Source organism: Pteropus alecto, unplaced genomic scaffold (assembly GCF_000325575.1).
Source record: "Pteropus alecto unplaced genomic scaffold, ASM32557v1 scaffold251, whole genome shotgun sequence".
Taxonomy (NCBI): Eukaryota; Metazoa; Chordata; class Mammalia; order Chiroptera; family Pteropodidae; genus Pteropus; species Pteropus alecto.
The window spans coordinates 631,328-657,253 of NW_006431048.1; the positions used below are offsets into that span (position 1 = coordinate 631,328).

Genomic DNA, 25,926 nt, shown 5'->3' on the forward strand with positions numbered 1-25,926 from the left:
ACATTCCAATTATGTACTCAGAAATTCAGTATAAGATAAAGAAGGTAATATTGGAAACTTCACAGCCTGATGATTTCTTCACTACTGTTACCTCTTCAGGTGAGGCTGGCTATAACTTATTGCCCTTTGAGGGTTGAGAGCATCCAATATGGTAGTCACATATAGTCCTAAAGCCCAACCAGCCCTTCACCTATTTCCAGGTTCCACTTCATCCAGTAAAAAAATTACTAACAAGGGAATAATATTGTTTTCTTCAAATCATCACCAACCTGGCACTAAGTATCTAAAGTATATCTCAAACTCTACTTGCTAAAACCAACTGTTAAAAACCAAAAGGGCAACTTTGTTATCAGAGCTATTATTAAAAATGAGCTATTATCAAACTAGTGAAGTCCCTGTTTGAAATATATAAGAACAAAGTGATTTTTACGTCCCAATAAAATGAACCATAGCAATAGTGTTGACATTACAGTAAAAGTGGAAACTATTAAACTTGATGTCTCAGAGTCTTTTTACAGTCGATACCGATCGGTCACTCTCAGTGGGGAATACACCCCATAAAAATAAAACTCACCTAATTTGGACAATTTGTCCTATATATAATAATAGTAGCACTTTGTTTCAAGCATCAAATAAGAGTTTTGATGTAATATCTTTCACCCCTTCCTATAGTTGAAGGGACAGAGTTATAGCCTGCAAAATGAGTTGGATCCTGTAATAGGTGTCTGAAATTAGGAAACTGTAAAAAAGGGAATGGTCTGAAAGAAGACACCCTTGTGAGACTAAGAATAGTTAACTCATGACAGAGCAGATATGCTTGTTAAGACTCTCAAGAGACAGCCTATAGAAAATATATCATATATTAAACCTAAACTTTAAACTGTGGGTAGATATAAAAGTATTACAAAGAGGTAGGAATACAGCTATTTGCAAGTGTGAGTCAACATCTATAAAGAGCTGAGTTGAAAAGTAAGAATTTGTGAGAATGAAAAAAATTTGGAGACAATCCAAGTTATGTGGAGATGTCTTAGGGAGTGAGAGGAGTGCGATTACTCTAGGTGATTACACTAGAGAGAAGAGAGGTTAATTGCCTGAGTTACTTGGGGATATAGGCTTGACTTCATGCTGAAAGGTCAGACCACAGAGGCACAAGACCCTGGATACCATGGAGATGGAAAGGATGAAGTCTTATTACACAATGTTACCAAGGAATGAGTTTAAGAAAACAGAAAATGCACTGGAATTTGCAGAAAAAAAAAAAGGAAGAAAATACTGCTACTAGATCTTTTGCCTCATCTCTAAATTGAGATTAACTTGGAGTTTAAAAAGATACACAGTAATGTGTAATAATCAGTATTTTTTAAAAATTAGTTCTTACTGAAAAAGGAATATATACACATAATAAAAATTCAAACAATACAAAAGTGCAATCAATGAAAAAGTTTCCTATCTATACTATATTTCCAATATCCCCTTCCTAGGGGCAATCAACGTCATGGATTTATTATATATCATTCCAAAAATAAGCCATACATATATCTGTATACACATGACTACACTCTGTTTTTAAAACACAAAGGAAAATACTACATATACAGTTTTGACCTTGCTTTTTTAATTTAGTATTTCTTAGAGATCATTCCTTTTCAACTCAGAGAGCTACCTCGTGCTTTTTTTCACAGCTACATGTATTACATTCTATGTGTATGTATCATAATTTATCTGGTCATTTTCCTACTGACAGACATTTATAAACAATGCTACAATAAAAATCCTTGCATATACACTATTTTGAAAATGTCTGTTTCTAAGGGAATAATTCCTAGGAGTTAAATTGCTGGGTGAAAAATTATATGCATTTTTAATTGTGACAAAATTTACCAAAACTACCTTCACAAAAACTGCACTAGTTTATATTCTTTGAATAAGGAATACAGCATTTTTAGACTGACAGTATAAAAGAAATATATTTAAAAAGAGCATTATGAGGTGGAGGGGTGAAATAGGAGAGGAGGGAAAAAAAGGAGAAGAGAGTTAGCTTACCTTCCAAAGTCACAGAGTTTTAAGACAGCTGTATCGGGGTCCAACAAGAGGTTCTGTGGTTTAATATCCCGATGGCAGATTCCAAAGGAATGAATATAGGCTAAACTTCGAAACAGCTGATACATATACAACTGGAATAAATAGTAAAAATTAATTGAATACTTTCTATCCCAAACAAATCAGCATCCTTAGGCAGTAAATAAAGTAACAGATTAACAAACAGGTGAAATGCTGGGAATTATTAGCACTCAATCGTCCTTTAACAAGTTTCATGTCATGTTTATGTTAATTAGCTAATTAAAGTCATTAACCCCATGTTATATTTATAACACCCTTTAATATCTTAAAAAAGGAAATTTTACAATGTCATAATTTTTTACTTTACTAACATCTCACAACAAGCATGCTAAGATTGGGTGTTTTTTTTTTTCAAACAGATAAAAAAGCTCAGAGAAATATTGCAAATTATGTGACTAATAAGCAGTGAAGTTTAGACCAAAAGCCAAGTCTTCGTTTTTTAAGCTCATCATTTTAAAAAAATATTTGCCATTTCTTCTTTAGAATAATAATCTTCTGAGACATTAGCCGCAGAGTTTACTGATACAGAGGCCTGGAAAAATTCACATGTGAACTGAGAAAATCTATAATCAGTGATCTATCAAGACATTACTAACCCTATTAATAGCATCATTACATTTCCTGTTATCCTTCAGAAATATATAGACTTTAAAACACCATTTAAAAACAGATCCTAGCTGAATACTGACATTAACTTAAATGAATATTTATTTCATTTTTTAAGGAAAGAGCACTGAAATTGCATCTGCATGGAAATAAAAATAAGACTCCTGACCGAGGAAGAAAGGGAATTTATGAAGAAAGTGAATACAGTTGACCCTGAACAACAGAGGTTTGAACAGCATGGGTCTACTTACATGTGGATTTTTTCCAACAAATATACTGGAATTTTGGGGGGATATTTCCTTACTACTGTAAAGCAACAGCATTATCAATTACACTAGGCTACCATAAAGCTATCATATTGCTGCTTCTTTGCTACCAGTGCATGAATCATTTTACCCGTAAATATAAATTTTTTCACATTTTCATTTTTTTATTTTTATATTTTCATTTTTGATGTCTGTTAGTAACACATATAATGTCTACAGTGTTTTGTATCATATAAAGCAATATTGATGTAGGTACTGAAAGCCTGATGATTTATCTTATAAACCAATGACGTAAACTTACAGTATTGTTAAGTTTACTTTCCTTACGATTTTCTTAATCATTATGCTCCTTTTCTCTAGCTTAGTTTATTATAAGAATACAGTATATAATATATATATCATAAAAAATATGTGTTAATCAACTGTTTTATGTTACCAGTAAGACTTCCAGTCAATAGTAGGCTAATAGTAGTTAAGATTGGGGGGAGTCAAAAGTTATAGGTAACATTAGGCACCATATTTAGAGGTTACTTTTAAGAAATAGTTAATTAAAGTTAACGTGGGACCTACTTTCCTTCAAACAAGCACTATGAAAACTGCAGACAGTTGAATTGAATCCTTACTATAATGAACCGAAGCTGGAAAAGCCTAAGCTTTCTTTAAAATGAAGCATGATGTAAATGTATAGATAAGATCCTCAATTAGGTCAGTCTTTTGCTGCCAAAGTTAGAATTAAGAAATTTAGGTAGATTTTAAAAGCTTCATAATTCTATTAAAGTATCATTGTTCACAGAATCAATCTCCAAGTCCTAAGCTTACTCTCAGAGCTCTAAGAGTTTAATTCACTACCACTAAGAAAGTAAGTTCCCATAAGAAATTGAGTTTATAGACAGTAATATACTAAAGGAGACTTTAACTCTGTGTCAGGACACTAATGTCTAAGTGAGCAACAATTAGTGGGAAAAAAATGTTTTGTTTTGTTTGTTAGAAATGCATAAGAGTTTAATAAGGTTAAGGTGTTTTTTTTTTCTGTATTCATTAATTTGAAAGATCTATCTCCATGTATGCAATTTTATATCGTTTTTTGTTTGACTCTGTAAAAGTATATTTATAGGCTGAGTGGCTTATTATACTAGAAGGATAGCAATAACCTTCTATTATACCAGAAGGATAGCAACGTCAAGAAAAACAGTGATCATATGCCAGGCATTATTCTAAGTGCTTTGTATGTACGATTTCTTTTAAACCTTACGTAGTAGGTACTACTGTTATTTCTATTTTACGTATAAAGTAACTGAGGCACAGAGGTTAAGCAATTTGGCCAATATCACATACTTAATATTCTGTAGTGGCTTGGATAATTACACTTCTTTTAATTACTATTTCTTTATTTTGCCATATTCTTACTCTATTAACTAAAAGTGTAAAACTGTAATTGTTATATAGCTTATCGCTAAGTAAAATATCAGAATGATAAACATTTAAAAACTCAGAGCTATTCAGCACATTTTAAAATTTGAGATTTATTTAACATGTACTATCAAACTGTTTCACCAATTTGTTTATTCTTGTAATCACTCTGTGAGATACATATTTATCCTAATTTTTTTTTTTTGCAAGAGAGGTAATTGAGGCCCAATTAACAGTTTGAACATAATTTGAACACCATTACAAAGTTATCAAATCTAACTCAATTCCAATGTCCACTTTGCACTAGTAAACCTTTTTAAAATAAATAATGGAGTAACAATTTTGTTCACGATGCACAAAAATGCATCCAGCTCTCTTGTATACCAGATCCTGTCCTTAAACATGTCTTTTCAATTAAAAAAAAAAAAAATTCAAGTTCATAACGATAATTTGCCAGGTATCTGTTTTAAAACTGTATTTTAAAACCTACTTAGTTATAAAAGATGCATCAGAAAAGCAAAGGTGCTCAAAAACTTATATCTAACTATCATCAATTACAAAGTGACCAGTACTATAAAAGGGGTGAAGAAAGAGGTGTGAAGCAATAAAGTCATAGAACATACTCAACTCCCTCAGAAAAAGTGAAAATCAAAAAATCACAAAGAACTGTAGTTGCCATTTTGGTAACATGTATGCCAAACAAGTTCTTATTAGATGGTGGGGTCCATGAAGGCAAAAGTTACGTGTATTTATCACTTTTATTTCCATCTTCCAATTCAATATTTTTCACACACACACACACACACACACACACACACACACACACACACACACACAATACTTTTCATAAAATTGTGCAGAATGAATAAGTGAATGAAATCAACTTATTAATTCCAGACAATGTTTTTATCTTTTCAGACTCTTAAACATAAAAATAGATTTGTGTCCTCAAAGAAGAATGTCTAGGGCCAATAACTCTGACTCTGGAAAGATTGTGGTTATATGAAAAAACTATTCTCTTTTCCACACAGGGGAAAAAGGAGTGCTGTATTTTTCTTTGTATGCCAACTTTGATATGCATAATAAACTTATTTTTTAAAATATACAGATGCCAAAGATCCCAACCAATATATGCTGCCAAAAATACAGACAAATGTGCACAAGGTTCTTTACTATGTCATTTGTAATATTAAACAAACAAAAACAAAACAACTGAAGGGTGAAACAAATAAGTTAGGATACAGCCATGCAACAGACTAATATGCAGCTGTAAAAAGAAAAGCAAAATAGCTATATCTATTTATCTATAACAGAGAATGATAGCCAGAATATATTTTTAATTTAAAAAGGTAGAGAAAATGTATATATTATGTAACCATTTACCTAAAAAGGAGAGGAGGGATAAAATAATTATATACATTTGCTTATTTAAAAAATGGTAGGCTAAACTATTTTAAAAATTTAACTATTTAACTTGGGAAGGGAAGGAACAGGGTAGAGAAAATGGGGATAAAACCTAAACTTACTTAACTGTATATACCTTGTTTTGTAGATTCTCCTTTGAAACTATGTAAATATTTTCTATTTTGATGTAAAGTTTAAAGTACAATTAACTTTAAAAAAAATTAAAACACAATCTACAATAAAAGTAAAATTAAACAAAGCTTACTGAGGCATAATCACCCATAGAGGAATTATTCAATGTTTCTTTAAAATAGAGAAATTTGACTGTTCATACCTAATGGGATATACCATGGGGATAAAAAGAGTTGCAAAAAGATCTTAAATTATTTTCAGCTGGTGTTGGTAGTGTTATCCCAAGACTATTGTGAGTGTGGGATAGAACAAGAAATTTTAGTGTGTAAGGAAAGGAAATACGGGTGGAAGATTATTAAGCCCCCCCCCAATATTTAATTAGAAATATTAATATGAACTCATACTGTATTTATTTTTGGAATGAAAAAAGATGCATTTTAAGTTTGAAAAAGTTATCCACACATTTCCTAGTTCTGTCCACTAAAATGACCTAAAAACAATAACCAACACTGTGGTAATTAGTACTATTAATATCCAGACACTGGTCTCTAAATACCATTTCCCACTAAAAGAATAAGCTCTCCTTGAAGAAAAGGCTCATTCCAAGTCTAAGAAAGAAATGTATAAGATAAACCTAGAATACTGTCATGCTAGAAAGCAAAGATGCTATCAAAGATTAGTAAGACTCATGCAAGAAGCTTTTAAACAAACACACAACAACAACAACAACAAATACCTCACTGGTCACCTTTAGAGGATGCTATGGAACCAACTATTATAAATTTTGGTAAACATAGGAAAATAATCAAATATATAACCTGTCTTTCTAATATAAACGGTAGTCCAGGGTAATCAAATAGTTGACATGGGAAAGTTTCTGTTTATGGAACTATTGTAACATAATTTAAGAAGGAATAATAACATTAAAATATCAACATTTTGTAATCTTTGATGAATTAATGGATTCAAGCAATGATCATCAATATCTATAAGTATCACAAAAAGAAAGACATTATGTTCTTCCTTACACTCAACACTATATATGAAGCAGTCATGATTCCTACAAAAATTCACCTAATCACCTCTACTACAGGAAATACAGGACAGTAATATGCTGCACTATGGTACAGCAATCCAATCAGCAAAATCCAGACCAAAAAAATTATACATCAAATGACCCAGTTTCTTTCTTTAGCAACTAAATTAAAGAGAGCAAGCAGGAGAGCGAGAGCGGTGTTACAGATTAAAAGAAACAGTAGAAGCACATCAACCAATTGCAATGTATGAACCTTACTTGGATCCTGATTCTAACAAATAAATTTTAAAAATATGTATAAGACATACTGGAAATATAGTCACTGATACTTAATCACAATTATTCTGGATAAATTCCCAGCCACTCTGTCATGAGTTCTATCAAATAAACAAGATGACATTGATATTAGGTACCAAAAATTAAATAACACCTTGATAGTCTATGCATATACAAAATTATCAAAAGTTTAAACTTCAGCTACAGATATAATATACATATAAATGGCAATAAAACTTTAATAATACTTGTAACTATATTTTATAATTTTATTTGCTATGTTTGCTCTTATTTCAGTCTGTGGCAAATAAAAGTATCAGAAATTAAATTAAAAGGTGCCATGGCTAGCAAAATTAAAGTCCATAATTGTCCATGGAAAAATTCACTTGTCAGAAAGGTGACAAGTATCTTTAATACCTGAGTCATGAAAGTTTAAAAAGTAAAGGCTTTACTCTTTAAAACTGTGTAAGAATTTAATGAAGCTCTAGCAATCAATACCTACTGTATAGCTTTTTCCCCTCAGTAATAGATTTGATAATATAGTTAAAACACACCGAACCCTCTCCCTGGCTCATGATAAGTACTTTCCAAAATGGGAAATTGGTCCATTTTTACATACCTTGACATAGATCACAGGGAGCGTCTGTTTGGCTCGACTATAGTGTCTGGCGACTCTGTATACTGTTTCCGGGACATAATCCAGCACCAGATTAAGATAGACCTCATCTTTCTGAAAAGTTTATTAAAAACAAATAAAGGAAAAAAAAAAGAAGATTAGAAACCAGTTTTTAAATACTCAAATAAGAATGCTCTATACATTCACATATTCAGATTTTAAAAAAAGATTCATGTGTTCAATTTTAATTATACAACATTAATTCAGACTATAACTATAACAATAAAACAATCTACCACACCTTTTTACTAATAATTTCATGGTAAACACATAGTCATTTCAATACCATTAAGATTCCTAGTCATATTTAAACTATGATTTAGGTTATATGATTTTAAAAGATATTACCTGTCACAAAATTTCATATTTTCTAGTTTGAGAATCAATGCCCTCATATCCTATCAGGAAAGGTGTCATGGTAGTAAAGTGAGTATTGAATTGTGAGCTAAAAATGTGCATTTTTAGCCCTACCTCTGCTTCTAACTGATGTGTGCATCTCTCTAGGCTTCAGTTTCTTCAACTATATGTAAAAGTTGGACTAGATATTCTTCAAAATTTTTCTCACCTTTACCAAAGACTGTAGTTATCTAATAGTCTATACTTAGTAGAACAACCACCTGTCTTCTATAATTAACTGAAAGAAAAAAGAATAACTTATAAGGCAGCAAGTTACCATACTCACAAGTTTATTGCAGGTCACATGTTTAAACATCCATTCTCAGCAGCATAAAGACACCAATCCAAGATCATTGGAGAGAAAGAAGGGAATTCCAACTAAGTACCAAGTAGGAAAGAGGAACAAAGCGCTAACCTTATCCTGAACATGTGAACAATATCAGATAAGTAAACTGAAGCAGAAAACAAAGTTGAGAATCACTGTGTTCAAGACTAGAATTGGCTACTGAGTGGGAAAATCTTCAGGTAAACAAGCTTTCACAATCTTCCCGTTTGAAATCATCTTACCTACATGTGTAATTTTTCAATTTTCAGCATTTATTGAGCATTTTCTATATGTCAGTAGCCACTGCAGAGGAAGTAAGGGTGCAGGTATAAAAGAGATGACACCTAAACTGAGTATGAAAGGAACATTTCAGGCAGAGAGAAAACCATATTCAAGATGTGGGGTCAAAGAGTATAGCAGAGCTCAGAAAACAGTTTAATAAGATAGCACGCCATTGACCCTACTATCTTTTCACTATCCCTCACTCTTTCATGTTCTCTCCTCTTTGCTCTCCATATTCAGCTTAAATTCCATAATCTATCATTACCCTCACTCTCTAACATGGGGGGTCGGTAAAATAAAGCAAAGGCATGCTGCCTGTTTTTATAAAGTTTTACAGGAACACAGTGATGCTCGCTCATTCACTTAAATATGGTCTATGGCTACTTTTGGGCTACAATGACAGATTTGAATAGTTGTGACAGAGACCATAAAGCCTGCAAAACCAAAAATATTTACTATACGACTCTTTATGACAAAGACTGTCGAGTCTGCTCCAGCAGATACCGTTCTCCTATGTCATACTTGTTTGATAAACCACAAGCCTGGTTAAGCCCAGCTTTCCACCCATTCCATTCCTGTACTCAAGAGATGTATATGGCTGCAAACCTAAATTCACATTAAATTCATCTTCCAGAAATTCAATGAGCCTAGCAAACATACTACATTTGCCTAGTCTATCCACTTTTCCAAACTACTTGATTTCTTCTCTCCTTCTCTTCAATCTCCAATAACTCTTCTCCCATTCTCACCCTCATCTGATGATCATGGTTGCACCAATGCACGTACCCACCTTCCAGCATCTATCCCCATACACTCTTCCTTCAGTTTTCTAGAGAAAAAGCTGATTAAGCGCCTCTCTAAGGCAAACTGCTATTTGTAAAAACAATAATAAAAAGATATTATTGTTTTTCCTATTCACAATCATTGTTTCAGTAATTTTCTTTCTCCATCACTTGTTCTCTGCAGGAGCATTATAATCAGTAAACAAACTTGCTGTTATTTCTCCTATCATTAAAAAAACTCTCTAACTACACTAATTATCACAATATTTTTGGTCTCCTGTAGAGTAAAATTCCTGAAAGGAGGTGTCTAAACGGACTTTTCCCAATACCTGTCTCATCTTACTCTCTTTAAAGCTTACTCCAGCAGAATTTCACCACCACTACTCCACAGAACTGTTCACCAAAATCAGTAACCTCCCTTGCTGCTGCATCTAATGCCAATTTTGAGTCATCATCTTAACCTCTCCCTTCTACTTTGCTTAGTACTACCATTTGACATAGTTGATCATGTTCCCTTCTTTGAAATACCTGCTTCACTTGGGTTAGAGAATAGTGGTCCTCAACCTTTTTGGCACCAGGGGCTGGTGCTCCTATGAGAATCCAATGTCTAATGATCTGAGGAGGAGCTGAGGTGGTAATGCTAGCGCTGGGGAGTGGCTGCAAATACAGATGAAGCTTCACTGGCTGGTCTGCCACTCACCTCCTGCTATACAGCCCGGCTCCTAACAGACCAGTACTGGTCTGTGGCCAGGGGGTTGGGGACCCCTATTATAGAAAACTTCACTCTTCTGGTTTTCATCCTGGCTTAAAGACAACATCTTGCTCTTTGTTTCTGGTTTCTTCTATTCTCCTTTATTTCTTAAGTAAATGGAGGATCCCAAGGTTCAGTCATCAGAACTGTTTTTTATGTGAGCTCACTCCCTAGATCATCTTAACCAGTTTAACAGCTCAATTACTATATACTGATGACCCCCAAATTCATACATATCCTGGACCTCTGCCTTTAACTCGACTAGTATATTCAATTGTTTACTTGATATTGCCCAAACTAAAAATCTTAGAATAATCATTAATATCCCACTCCCCTCTCTCCCTCACACATATACACACATTCTGCATATCTGTGTGTGTGTGTGTGTGTGTGTGTCTGTGTGTAATACTAATGGTGTCGCCTTTAAAATTTATCCAGCATCCAACTACATCTTACCACCTTCACTGCTACAACTCTGATCTGAGTCACTATCACCTCTAACCTAAATTATAGCACTATACTCCTAAATGGTTTCCCTGCTTTTCCTTCCTTTACCCTTTTACAGTCTAACGAATGTTCTAATCCCAGCTATACACATTGCTCACTTGCTTCAATTCCTTCGAATCTTTGCTCAAGTTTCACTTTCCCTAAATCACACCATTTACAATTGCAACCCAATTCCTCCACTCCACACTTCCATCTACCTTCTCCACTTAATCTTTTCACATGATACCACTTTTAACCACATAATTTACTTTTTATTGTTTGCTTTCCCTGACTAGACTGAACTCCATAAAAGATTTTTATCTGTTTTGTTCATTGCTCTATCCCCACTGAGAATAGTTCCTAGCTCAAAACAGGTACTCTGCAAATATTTGCTGAATAAATTTAAGTTTATAAGCAATGGATAATATTTAAAAATTAAGGTGATAGCCCGACAGGTCTGTTTTAACTCAAATAGTACTCTGAAAAGTGGGTATGGAGAGGGAGAAAGTTGGGAAGGTGAGAATGAAAACTGAACACCTGGAAACCTACAAGAATCCAACGCCTAGGCGAGGGCATAGGCAATAAGGACTTTTAAAAAGGGGAGGTGGGTGGGAACAGGAATACTGGCAAGTTAAATATGAGAGTAACAGAGATCCTGAGAAACAAAGAAGTTGGGATTAATTTTACAATCTCTAAACTTTGGCAACTAGGCTAGTAACAAGACAAAGAAAACATAAAGAACAAAAAGGTGTGAGGGAAAAAATTTGTTAAACTTTTATTTAATGAATCACAGAACATTTTAAGTGGCTATGTTCCATAGGTGGTTGGAAATACACGTTAAGTCAAAACTCGGAAAATAAGAGTAGAGTACAGCTAGAGATTTAAGCAATAGCTGAAACTATGAGAACAGACTCACTCACCTACAGAAGAGTATGTACAATAAGAGAGTGGGAAAAGTGAGTATGGAATCCTGAAAAACACAGCAAATAGCATTAGAAATAATTTAGCAAAGACTAAGAAAAAGAACTAAGAGGCATAAAAAAGCAAGGAAAAGACTAGCATCAAGAGATCCAAAGCTGGATTTCAATGGCAAGGATAAGGACTGAAAATTCGTTGATCTAATATATCACAGTTCATGAAATGGCAGGTGAGAAACAGGAGGCAGTTAATTTAATTAGTTCTTACAAAATCCGTAGTGTTGAAAATAAGGAGAGCTAGGAGCTGGCATCTTGAAGGAAAGCACAAAGAAAAATTGTTAATGTGCTTTTTGTTAGTATCTTTAGTGGCTAAGAGAGACCCAAAATTATTTGTAGGCTGAATGGATAAGGATAGAATAAAGCTGTAAAAAAAGAATAACTGATAAAGTAAGGTTCAAGAACATCACAAGAAGAGGGGAACAAGAACACAGAGAAGTTATGCAGTGTAGTATTAAGAGACAAGGTTAACATGAGTCACACAAAACTACATAAAAGTCCTAACTCTGCTACTACTAGTTATATGACCATGAGCAGTTACTTAACCTCTCTAAGTCTCAGTTTCCTGTAAAACAGTGCTAATAATGGTATCTACTTTAAAAGACTATCATAAGATTATAAGAAATAACCCATATAAAGTTTTTAAGCACATTACCTGGCACATAATACTCAAATTTTAACTATTACCATCTTTAGAAAGGAATGGATAATACTTTTTTTTTCCTTCCGGTACATCTAAAATAAGTGATTAGGTGTTAGGGAGAATTGTAAGTAAAATGAGTGTATCCTTGATGACCCTATTTTTGGTAAAGAGATGAGGTCATATGTAAAACCGAGGGTAGCAAGAATAATGTTGAAGACTTATCTTAAAATTTTAGAGATCAAGATTCAGACAATGATCAGTTCCAAGTGAAAGTGAGGTCCAATAATGAGACTAAACAAATAGAATGCTAAACTGGTGTCAAAGGAATTGCTGTGTTAAGTAGAATTCAAGGAATGGTGAGTCTCAGGTGTTAGGTCATTAACACGGATGTCAAAGCGACACTTTTTTATAAACTATTATTTGATTACAAGGTTTCTTGACTTTAATAAATCATGACAAAGTTAATCATGATATGTTTATGAATGACCTGGAGATGTGTTTAATACTGTATTACAATTTAATTCATTTGCTAAACAAGCATAACAAAAGTGAAGAAAAAAAAGATTAAAAAATGAATGCCAAGGTCAAGGAAAGTTTCTAGTTGTAGGACTATTAGTTCTGTCCTTCATTTGTCCCAATTACTGTTTTCATAAATGATTTCATTTATTAGGGATTGCAAATGTAAATGCCTTCAATGGTTAAGCAACAAACGAAAATGTGTGAAGCCACAATGTAATGCAGTAAGGGGCAGTAGTTAGTAAGTCAGATAGTACAGAAAGTAAACTAAAAGCATTCTAATTGAAAAAAATATTAACAGAATGTGCTAGCCAAACAAAACACATCAGAGGTTGGATTTGGTACCCAGTTCGTAATTTCCAACTTCAACACAACTACCTGAGATTGATATAAACCTGGGAAGAATGGCTTAAAATGAAAGAACAAAAAAAATTAAAGAATTATAATAGTCTGGAATGCTAAGCCAAATCTACAATATAAAATTTAACAAAGATAAATATAAAACCATATGATTAAAATCAAAATATCAAGTTAGTATGTAGAATGAAAGTCTTGACAGTAATTCACCTGAAAAATAAATGATAGGTGCAACTGAAAAGAACTCAAAAGGAGTCAATGTTGAGGTGCAGTTAATGAAAAACAATGTGATATTAGATTACAGTAGAAATAATTCCACTCCACTTTGTACATCAGGCTTCATTTGACATACTGATGATAGCCATTTTCAGGCAGTGTATTTTATTCATAATATTAACAAAGCAAACCACATCAAAGAAGGGTTAATGAAACCACGTCTGCTATAGGTTGAATGTTCCAATTTACTATGAGAAATACGAGGGTTCAAATTATATTGCAGATTAACATAAGCCTATATTTTTGCTCAAATAAACTGTTTATTTACTCCATTAATCATCAAAAACTTGCAATATTCTTTAGAAACATAGGTCTATCTGTTTTGTAGGTATGTGTAGATGTTTCTTTGACATTTGAAAGCTGTCATTTTGACTGTCTTCATTTTCTGAGTGAGACACTGGAGGTGTCTCATTATACTCAAGATTAGCTGTTGATTTTAAAAGCCAAATATAAAAATACAACACATAAAAGTATAATTTAAATAGACATACTGACAACAGTCTAGTAATATAATGAGAAAGTATTAATTTCAAAGAACGAGTACTAGGCTTCCAATAAATTTGCTAAGGAGTCACTATTACAAATCCTTTAAAAGGAAACTGTAACATACAAATATATATCTTATTCAGAAATCTTCAAAAAATTACATGATGTACAATTTAGGGAGTATTTCTCTCAATGGTTCATTTTCCTAATTATCACTTTTAACAATAAACTACTCTCTAACTGCTGATAATCACTCCTTTATGAACCATTCACTGAGTAAGAAATTTAAATGACAAAATATTGATCACACCTAACAACAACTTAACAACAGTTGGAATAACTCTATCCTACATTTGAAAAACAGATACTACTATGATGCTTTATCCCCACATGATTTTTGAGCTCAAGGAAACAAAACTGCTTGAGGCTACAGTCTGAAATAGAATCATGTTATAATTCTAAAAATTTGATGTGATACAAAGCAGCATATCAGAGAACTCAGTAATAAGACACCCAACAAAGTACTATGGTAATCCAGGGTTCTCCTCAGAATTAAGGAACTTGGACCAGCGAAAAACAAAAAAATCACTTCAAAATAAATGACTTTTCTCTGATGTGTGTGCCAAGCTGGCCAGAGACAGGAATAATACTAAAAAATATCCTTTAGCTTGAAGATTGGGGGAGGGAATGGGGAAAGGAAGGTAAGCACCTAGCATATAACAGTGATTATACCAAGTTTCATCTTTATCTCATACCTTCAAACAAAATAAATACCAAATTTACCAAAGTTAAATATATATATAAAAATGTACCAGAAGAAAATGTGTGTTTGCAAATCTTGAAGGACAAAATATCTGTAAGCTATTAAGGAAAATAATGCCAATTTGATCACATAAAAATGTAAACTTTTATACTATTTAAAAAAAATTTTTTTAAATGACAATTTGACAAAAAAAAAAAAAGTTGCTTATATATGACAAAGAGCTCATTTATTTTTGTTTAAAATACAAATAGCTCTTGAAGTCAATAAAAAAAAGACTAACATCCCAACAGAAAAAATGGAAAGGGGCATGAACAACAGATGGTCATACAAATGGCCAACAAAAATGTACAAAGATGCTCAATTTCATTTATAATTAAAGAAATATAAAAAAATAACAATTTTATTTTATTTTTTTATGCCTACAGCTCCTGGTCTTCCTAGGCAGTCTCCCATTCAAGTACTAACCAGGCCTGGCCCTGCTTAGCTTCCGAGATCAGACATCGGGCTTGTTCAGGGTGGCATGGCCGTAGATCATGGACCGTGGCTCCATTGGGGCGCGAACACAGGACTTTCTGCGTGTAAAGCAGACGTGCTAACCACTACACTATGGAACCACATCCTAAAAATAACAATTTTCACCTATGAAATTGGAAAATTCAATCTGAGAAAACTAAGTATTGGAACAAGGTCATGGTCCACTATGCACCATTACACACTTCTTCTGGTGAAAGACCAAACTCTTGCAATCTTTTGGGAAGTCAGTGGGCTAATACAGTCATTCCAAAGTGAAGACATACAGACACCCATTCTACTGAGCAATGCCATTTCTAGGAACTGAGTCTATGAAAACAATTGTGTGTATGTATGTATGTATGTATGTACGTGCACATGGCACACAAATGATGGCTGAAGATTTGTGAATAGCAAGAAATGAAAAATAATCTACATTCCAGAAAGTAAAGACATACTCAAAAACAAAACAAAAAGCCCACATTAATGGGGGGAACATCAAAGGGGCACAGATGCTAACTGAAAAGAGCTCCCAATGGCCAAAGCTGTAACAATTTGATTAAAGTATTAGATTATAACCCAAAGTATAAAAAAATACATGAGTTCACACTAATATAAATAATTAAACAGATTTATAAATGAGGGAGAAGTGGCAATCTCTCATGCAAAAGAAATCCAAATAATTTATGTAGTCACTCTGCCCTTAAGAAGGAGCATAACTCTCTCCTTCGTAAGTATGGGCTGTGCATAGTGACTTCCTTCCAAGGGATGCAGCATGGAAAGGTGGCGGGGGGTTGGCGGGGTGGGGAAGAATAACTTAACAATGAAGAAAACTAAAAAATACTAATTCAGCCACATGATCCAGATTAATAACAGTCACAAATCATGTTGACAGTATGTACCCTTGATGTGATAAAAATGGCACTCTGGTATTTTTTCCAAATAATATATTATAGCCCCAGTTTATTACATATAAATATCAGACAAATTCTAAAAGTGAGGCATCCTACAAAATATCTACCTAGCACTCCTCAAAACTGACAAGATCATCGAAAATGAGGAAAGTCTGAGAAATTGCCACAACCAAGATTAGCCAAAGAGACATAATAACACAATAACGTAGTAGCCTAAATGGGACCATGGAAAAGACACTGGGTAAAACCTAAGAAAATCTGAATAAACTATGGACTTTAGTTAACAATAATGTATCATTATTGATTCATTAATTGTAATAAATGTACTATACTAATATGTTAATAATAGGGTAAAATGGTTGCAGGGTCCATGCACATAGATATAAAAAGGCGTACTGCTATACTGTTAGGAAAGAGGATGAACAAGTTCCAAAATAATATGTGTGTGTTATCACATTAACATATGATATATGTGCTCATATATGCATATAAGAAATTGACTTCTATGAAGAAAAATTTGGGAGTTTAAGGGGGGCAAAATATTGTCCTGTGTTATTTCATTTTTTTTTTTTACAATATGCGTGTAATATTTTAGTTTTACAAAATATTAAAATAACATAAAAACAAAGTTGGTAATTGATATTCAAAATCAACTCCTAGATTCATATTTTCAAGCAGATGATAATTATCATCTTATTTGCTGTAACATTTACAATTTATGAAGAGGTCTTGATAATTCACCCACCTCAAGAATTTTGCAATACCTATATAGTCTAGGTCACATCACACTCCACTGAAAATGTCAGCATTTCATCAGTAAAAGTTTCATCTAGACGATGAACAGAACACTCTAATAGAAACCAACATAAAGTTTTAAGGAAGACATAAAATTGGGCTTACTTAGGCAACCTCTTTATCTCAGTGAATAAAATTCCGTGCTATCAGTGATTTTCACATAGTAAAGAAGGTAACAAAGGAAAAGAGCGGGGAGGGGAGAGTTATAGTTTATAAACTTGAACACGTACAGTAGTCTCCCCCTTATCCATGGTTTTACTTTCTGCAGTTTTAGTTACTCAGGTTTAACTGTGGTCTTAAAATATTAAATGGAAAATTCCAGAAATAAACAATTCTTAAGTTTTAAGTTGCATGCTTTTCTGTATAAAGTGATGAAATCTTGTGCAATCTTACTCCGTGTCCCACCCAGGATGTGAATCATCACTTTGTTCAGCATACCTATGTTGTATAGGCTACCTGCCTGTTGTTAGTCACTTAGTAGCTGTCTCCGTTATTTGATCTACTGTCACAGTATCAAAGTGTTTGTGTTCAAGTAACCCTTATTTTACTTAATAATGGCCCCAAAGCGCAAGGGTAGCGATGCTGGCAATTTGGATATGCCAAAGAGAAGCAGTAAAGTGCTTCCTTTAAGTGAAAGGCACGTACAAAAACAAACAAACAAACCAACAAAAACAAAACAAAACAAAATAGTATAGTATATAGAGGGTTCAGTAGTATCTGTGGTTTTAGGCATCCACTGGGGGTCTTGGAACATATCCCCTTGCGCATAAAGAGGGACTACTGTATACACTAGCTATAACTTTGCATTGTGTGTGTGTGTGTGTGTATAATTTCTATAACTTGGGGTTTCATTTAATTAAAAAATAACAACATAAAGTTCTTTTCATATAGGGAGGTGACCTTGACCCAAACAATCACTTATGAACCCATTTCTACTTCCCTACCCTCACCTCCCATTACTATCTCCATACTCCCATACTTCATATACCAGAAATTTCAAAATACCTATAATACCACTACACAAACCATGCTGTTTAACTCCACACCAAGCCTTTCAAACATCCTGTGCTTTGATCTTGATACACACCTACTCTGTGCTATTTATCTAAATAGCCCCTATTTTAATCTTCAAAACCCTAGAACAGTATCACCTCTATGTAATTCCTTTGCTGGCCCTCTGGGTAATTTATTACTTTCCTCTATACTACACTTCTGTTCATAGTAAAAATAACACTTACTCCATGTATCATTCTGTAGCATATTGTATATATTGTTGTTCTTGCTCTTCTCAAACTCATTTAGACAGACCTTATATTTTGTCTTTGTACCTAAAACACTATACAGCGCCAGTAAACTGAAATGAAGCAAACTTTAAGAATTAACAGAGAATAGGTGGTTGGAAAGAACATAGACTTCACAGAAGAATCTACGTTTGAAAGTGGCTCCCATGGTTACTAATTATGAGACACTGGGCAAATTCTTTAATCACGCTAGACTTCGATTTTCCTAATGTAAATTTTGTAAATTTCCCAAAATTTACAAAATACTATTATCTATTTTATAGCACTGATGATTAAATGAGAAAAATATATAAAATACACAGAAAAAAGCACTTTATAAATCACAAGATAATAAAAGAATATTAAGTATTTGTATTCATGAGTTAAGGCATTATATAATCTCTACATTAACCAAAAGAATATCTCTAAGAATTTGAATCTGATAAAAATTATCATAGGGCATAATATTTATGTTTTTAAATATTTATTTTGGTTTTAAAATATATTAAAATACATAGCAAAATGGTAGTAATGATTATGCTTGCTTAGAATTCTTTAGTGATAAGATATACAATCAAAAGACAGAAGACAGTCAGGATATGCTCAATCATTACTTTTGAGTCTATCCTTTTACACTATGATGTGCCCACTATAGTTGGAAGCCTCTATTTTATTCACCTTCTCTATATACCACAGCAATTTCAATAAGCGGTCCATAAGCAAAGTGTAGAAAATAATACGGGGGACAGGGGGAAGCAGGACTTCTGCGATGGCAGAGTAAGGAGCTCCGAAGATCTCAGAAAAGCAAAAGTTTAACTGGTAAATGATTTAACTAGTTAATAAAAGCAACTGGAAATTGTTTTAAGGGCAATCAGCAAATGAAGAAACAAATCTCAGTAAGAATAGCAAGAGTTTATGGCATTTTAGCAAAGGCCTACTACTGCTCCCTTACCCTGCCGTCCTACTTCCATGTTTGGGAATCTTTACCTGACAATCTATTCCAGACAAGTTTCACCCCAGGAGGGACAGGCTGTGTCCCATTTGGCAAAAGATGTATTCCAGCTGGGCACAGAGGATTGCGTCCCCTTTTCCCAACCAATCCCCACTAGTAAGTCAGAGCTTTACTCCAGATAGAGCAGGTTGGGTTCTGTGAGCCTCATTCTCCTTCAACTGCTCATAAGGCAGAGCTCCCATGCTGGAAGAGGCAAGATGTGAAGACCAAGTGCTGCCATTGCCTCTCTTCCAGTACCTACTCATAAAGGGGTGGAGGTTACTCTAGGAAAAGTAAATTTTCACTCACAGGGGAACAGAGGTTCTTCCTGTCCAGAAAGAAAGGCAGGTCTCTTTTGCTCACCAAAAGAGACCGACTATTTGTAACACACTAGGGAGAACTCCATGCCTTTGGGCATTGTCTAAAAAAATGGAGATCTCTTTGGAGAGCAATTAAGAGAAGGTTGGTAGGTCTGAGACACAAGCAAAAAGACAAGACACAGAATTTTAATACAGAGAACCAAGGAAAGAGATAGTCAAAAGAGGCTACTTGGAATCAGTCATCTCTGGAGGTCAATAAGGATATGCATAGGTGCTAGGCAGAGAAGAATGTGGAACAGACTTGAAGCATTCCCTAAATTGATACATCAACACACAGCAGAAGCACCTCTGGCACAAAAGACTTACACACAACCTCTTAATAAACACAGAATGAACAATAAGCTACTCTGATCCATAAGCAATACCCAGGAAGTAAAATCACATTCTTCCCTAGCAGTCAAAAAGATTATGAATGCCCAAAGCTGTACCCTCTGAGGAGCAAATACAGGAGAAATTCCAAGCTACGAGACCCTGGTTCAACTCCCTGAACTATGATAACAGCATCCAAGACCCTCACACATCCAATGGTTAAGGATAAAAATATAACTGGCTATGGGAACTTAAAGCATAACCTCCGACCAATAAGTAACATTAAGAAGATTTCATATCAACAACTTTAACTTCTTCTACTTTAATAAACTAGAGGGGAAAAAAATGTAAGGAGGAGGCAAGAGAACTAAAAATTAAAGCAAGCTATATTCAGAGACTGAAGTGTACTGATTAGCTCAACTGCCAGACCACAGGAAACCTGCAGAACAAAAGATTTCTGCTGGGATTACTAACAAACCATTTACCCATACCATAAATGGGTAAAGGGAAAACAGGAAAACAGAGTCTTCAAGTCTCAGCCTACACAAAATAAACACATTCATTCCCTAAGGCTAAAACCATGGGGAACCTATGGATCAAAGGCTTGGAATTGCTAGTAAGCCTTTCTTGCTATATATCCATTCCTTTCTTGCTATATACTCTTATCCTTTCACACTGTATGCCCATATCATCAAAAGAAAATGGGTAAACAAAGTCTTTAAACTGTAATTCACAGAAACTAAGAATGATATATAAATTAAATTCTCCAAACATGCGGGGTCTCTTTAAAGTGTCTTCTTCTCTGTCCCTCTCAGTGCCTTTTTCTCGGTCCCTCTCACTTGTTTTTAATCTGTCCCTCTATTGTCTCTGTCCCTCTGAGTCTCTCTTAGGCTCTCTCATTCTTTGTCTCTGAGAGGAGACCATACTGTTTATGGAGTGTTATCCCTTCTCTAATAAACTTTCCTTTTTAATCTGTCCCTCTATTGTCTCTGTCCCTCTGAGTCTCTCTTAGGCTCTCTCATTCTTTGTCTCTGAGAGGAGACCATGCTGTTTATGGAGTGTTATCCCTTCTCTAATAAACTTTCCTTTTGACTCTAACTCTAGCGTGCCCTTGAAATCTTTCCTGCTCTCAGTCACGAACGCTTTTCTCTCGGTGCAGGGCCATTTGGGAGAATTTGCCCTGTCCTGCATCAAAAAGAGCAAAATAAACCCATAGCAAGCCGCAAGAAAGAAATAAAGACTGGAACAGAAGTAAATGAATTAAAGAATAGAAAAGCAACGAGGGAAAAAAAGTCAATAAAGCCAAAAGTTGGTTCACTGAAAAAAAAAAAAAAAAAAATCAACAAAATTGACAAACCTTTAGCTAGACTGACCAAGGGGAAAAAAAACTCAAATTATCAAAACCAGGAATGAAAGAAAGAACATCACAACTGACCTTAAAAAACTAAAAAAGAATTTAAAGGAACAAAGTATGAATAACTTAATGCTAATATATAACTCAGATGAAATGAACAAATTACCAAAATGGACAAAAGAAGAAATAGAACATCTAAATACACCTTTTACAAACAAAGAAATTGAATTAGTAATTTAAAATCCTCCTAAAAAGAGTGCCCAGGTGTAGATGGCTTCATTGGAGAAATCTACCAAACTTTCAAAGAAGTATTAATACCAATTCTTCACAAAATCTTCAAAAGCAAAGAAGAGGGAAAACACTTCCCAGCTCATTCATTCTATAAGGCCAATAAAATCCTGATACCAAAACCAGACAAAGTAGGGGCGGGGCGGGGGAAGATACTACTAATCAATATCCCTTATGAATATAGAAGCAAAAACCTCTAAAAAAAATACAATCCAGCAACATATAAAAATACACGCCATGATCAAAAGAGATTAATTCCCAAAATACAAGGTAGGTTTAGCATTCCAAAAGCTAATGTAAAACACTTTATTAATAAAATAAAAGACAAAAACCACATGAAGATTTCAACAGGAGAAAAAAACATTTGACAAAAATCCAACAAGCTTTCATGATAAAAATGCTCAACAAACTAGAAATAGAAGGGAACTTCCCTACCATTGAAAGATGATATTCACAGCTAACACCATATTTAAAAATGAAAGACTAAATACTTTTTCCCCTAAAATCAGGAACAGGACAAAGATATCTGCTTTCATCTCTTCTTGGCATTGTACTGAATGTTCTAGTCAGGGCAGTGGCAAGAAAAAAAATAAAAGGCATCCAAGACATTGTATCTTGATAAAAGGGTCAATTCATCAAGATAGATATAACTATTATATACATACATGCACCAAACAAGAGTCCCATATATATAGAAAGCAAATATTGATCGAATTGAAGGAAGAAATAAACAATTCTACAATAGAGACTTTAACACACCACTTTCAACAATGGACAGAACAACTAGCTAGAAGAGCAATAAAGAAATAGAGACCTGAACAACATTATAAACCAGTTAGACCTAACAGATATATATATAGAACACTCTACCCCCAAATAGAAGACTATACATTCTTTTCGAGAGCAAATGGGATATTATCCATGATAGGCTGTAAATCTCAATAAATTTAAAAAGACTGAAATTTTATGAACTATTTCAACCACAACAGAATGGAATTTGAAATCAATAACAAAAGGAAAACAAAACAAATCACAATGTGTGAGGATTAAACAACAGTCTAAACAACCAACAGGTCAAAGAGGAAATTAAACACACTCTTGAACAAAAGAAGTTAGAAAATACTTAAGAGGTCAATGAAAACAAAAATACAACATACCAAAACTATGAGAGCAATGGAGGCAGCACTCAAAGGGAAATCTACTGCTGTAAATGCCTACATTAAGAAAGATCTCAAATCAATATCCTAACTTACACCCCGAAGAACTAGAAAAAGAGGAAACTAAACCTAAAGCTAGCAGAGGAAGGAAATAATAAAGAGTAGACCAGAGATAAATAAAATAGAGAACAGGGAAAAAAAGAAAAAAAGAAAAAAAAACGATGGATTTAAGAAAACCAAAAGCTGATTCTTTGAAAAGATCAATAAAATTGAAAAATCTTTTGCTAGACTGGCAAAGAAAAAAGAGAAGACACAAATAACCAAAGTCAGAAATGACACTGAGGACATTACTATCGACCTTATAGAAATAAAAAAAAGGATGATAAAAGAATACTATAAACAACTACATGCCAACAAATTAGATAAGCGAGAACAAACTGATAAATCCTAGAAACACACCAAGTACTCTACAACTTAAGATGCAATACAAAATCTCAATAAATCTATGTAACAAGTAAAACTGAATCGGTAATCAAAAACTTCCTCAAAAATTCAGGACCAGATGGTTTCAATGGTAAGTTCTAACATTTAAAGAATTAACAACAATCCTCTTCACACTCCCCAAAAAAGAATAAAAGTATTTAAATTAGTACTTGCCATATAGTAAGCACTATATGAGTTTTGGCTACTATTATAACTGCTACTAATATTATTATCAGACAGCAAAATATTTATTCTCTCCTCTTAAAGTTCTCCAAAGAACTGTACAAATCTCTCCTTGTTCAATAGTCATTATTACTAAGATATTTTAAAATATTACATGTCTAATATGCTGCTTCTAAAGAAATTTATATTCTATGCTAAATAGCAGAGCAAACTATACACGCTCTGGAGACGGACTGCTTAGACTTGACTCCTAACTTTGCTACTTAGTAGCTGTAGATAATTTATTTAACTGTGATTACCTCGACTTTCTTTTATAAACGGAGATAATAATGATACCCATTCTTCACTGGTTTGCTGTGAGGTGTGAGTTAAGTTATAAAGTACATGTAAAGGGCTTAGAGTAATGTCTGACACATAGCAAGTGCAATATATATCTGCTATTATTAAACAATAATTTATAAAAATATGTAGTAAGTTAATGTTTATTAAGTGTTAATTATATGCCAGGCGCTACAGTAAGAACTTAATAAGCATTAATGCACTTTTTTCCTTATAAAATCCTTATTGTACAGATGAGAAGGGGAAAAAGGAGCACAAAAGTAAAAATCTTGCAGTCAAACTGCTATCAAACGCAGAACTGGGATGCAAACCCAAATATTTCTAGCTACAATGCCACTGCTCTTTACTTTTCAGAATAGATTCACCCCTACCCTTTCTTCCCCAGAACTAGTGGCTCACAGGCATAATCAATCACTGCACTCTCCTTGATTTCAGAAGCAGTGGTATAATCATCTCCTTCTGCTCACAGCCCTCTACACAGTTACTATCAAAAGAACAAAGTTGGTATGAAGAATAAAATCAATTTGCCATTCTTGCTTTATATACTGTCTCACATACAAATAGAGGGAGAGTTTTATTTAAGGAAGGCTTTCTCTTTATTAAAGTAATCGATCTATGATGAACCATAGGTAAATTATTATTACTAGTAAGGTTACTTATAGAAATTTTTCTTAAAACTATTAATTGATTTAAATAAAAGTTAAGGCACCTGTAAAGGCACAATGTGGTTTACACACTACATCTTTCAGAGGCCTATGGTTCTACAGAGGTAAGCAACTCAGGGAAGGCAGTGTCAGCTGGCCCCACACCCCAGTTTCAACTGGAACAATTTTGCTTTTTATCTGTTCTATCTTTAGAACAAGGGTTCTTCATAAAATTTCATTTAGGGGTAAAGGAGTTTCTACTGCCAAATATTGATAGTGAAATGAATAACTATTCATTTTGATACTTGGAATTCACGAAAGTATTATAGGCCCAGTCTTTCAAAACATTCAAAAATCCCATTTTTCTCTAATCAAGGAGAAAAAGTGCTACTACTCTGTACTAAATCAGTTACTAAAAGCTACTGGGTAACCTAGAGTATACTAATTGACTACATGACGCTCCAGTTACTATAGCAAACATTAATAATTCCAACTAGAAGACTATGACTAAGATTAATTAGGTCGCAACTTTAGTGTCTGTCCTGATTAATTCCTCCTCCTTCTAGTTACACTGGCTACTCCTTCCTCCAAGTATAGGCTAAAAGCTGATTATTTATAATCCCTAAAGAAAAGTCTTTAAAATGGCAGGGTAGAGCACAATAAATGGAAAGTCATCAAAACAGACTATCAGTCAACCCATGGTCCGTGGAAATATCTACCAAATATTATAGCAATCCTACTTTAACATCACCCAGAGCTAAAAAGCACTAATGGACAAAAATTATGATGAGGCCCTGGGGCAGTTTAGCTATAATTCTAAAATTAAAAATAACAATGGGAGAATAGTTAAGAGCATTATGTAGTACAACTCAATGGAATAGTATATAACCAATAACTACAAATATTATGAGGCAACAAGGGAAAGATTTTATGAAATCTTAAATATTTAGTAAGGTTACAAATAATTATTCCTACGACTATATAAAACATGTATATATGTAATAAGATATGTAGGACTGAAGTTAAAAGTCAGCATCGTGAGTGAAATTTTTTCTTCTTTAAAATTTTCGAAGAAGGGAGTAGTAGAAGCTCAAGAGAGAAGAGATACCAAGAAACAGAATGAGAAAGGCTCAGGACAGGTGAGAATCCATACAAAGATTTAGAAAGGATCAGATATTCAAAGAAAGAGAGTAAGATGGGTAGAAACTCAATGAAAGAGGGGTATATAAACTCAGAGAAAGAGGTTGAGAGATCCATACAGGAAACAGCCAACTGGGGGGAGTGGGGCGGGGGGGTCAGCGAGACAGCCAGCCAGCCAGCTAGCCATACACCAGT

General features: G+C 33.8%; 1 protein-coding gene and 1 pseudogene across 4 annotated transcripts in view; both read right to left on the minus strand.

Annotated features, from left to right (window-relative positions):
- GSK3B (glycogen synthase kinase 3 beta) overlaps positions 1 to 25,926 on the minus strand; it is a 172,657-nt gene that overhangs the window by 61,051 nt on the left and 85,680 nt on the right. For all 4 annotated transcript variants that reach the window (XM_006905540.3, XM_015595989.2, XM_015595982.2 and 1 more), the window contains 2 exons: positions 7,871 to 7,981; positions 2,044 to 2,174 (listed from right to left, as the gene is read on the minus strand). In XM_006905540.3, the coding sequence (XP_006905602.1) occupies positions 2,044 to 2,174; positions 7,871 to 7,981 (242 nt within the window). The remainder of the gene's footprint in view (positions 1 to 2,043; positions 2,175 to 7,870; positions 7,982 to 25,926) is intronic.
- Positions 15,381 to 15,496, minus strand: LOC112486187 (annotated as a pseudogene).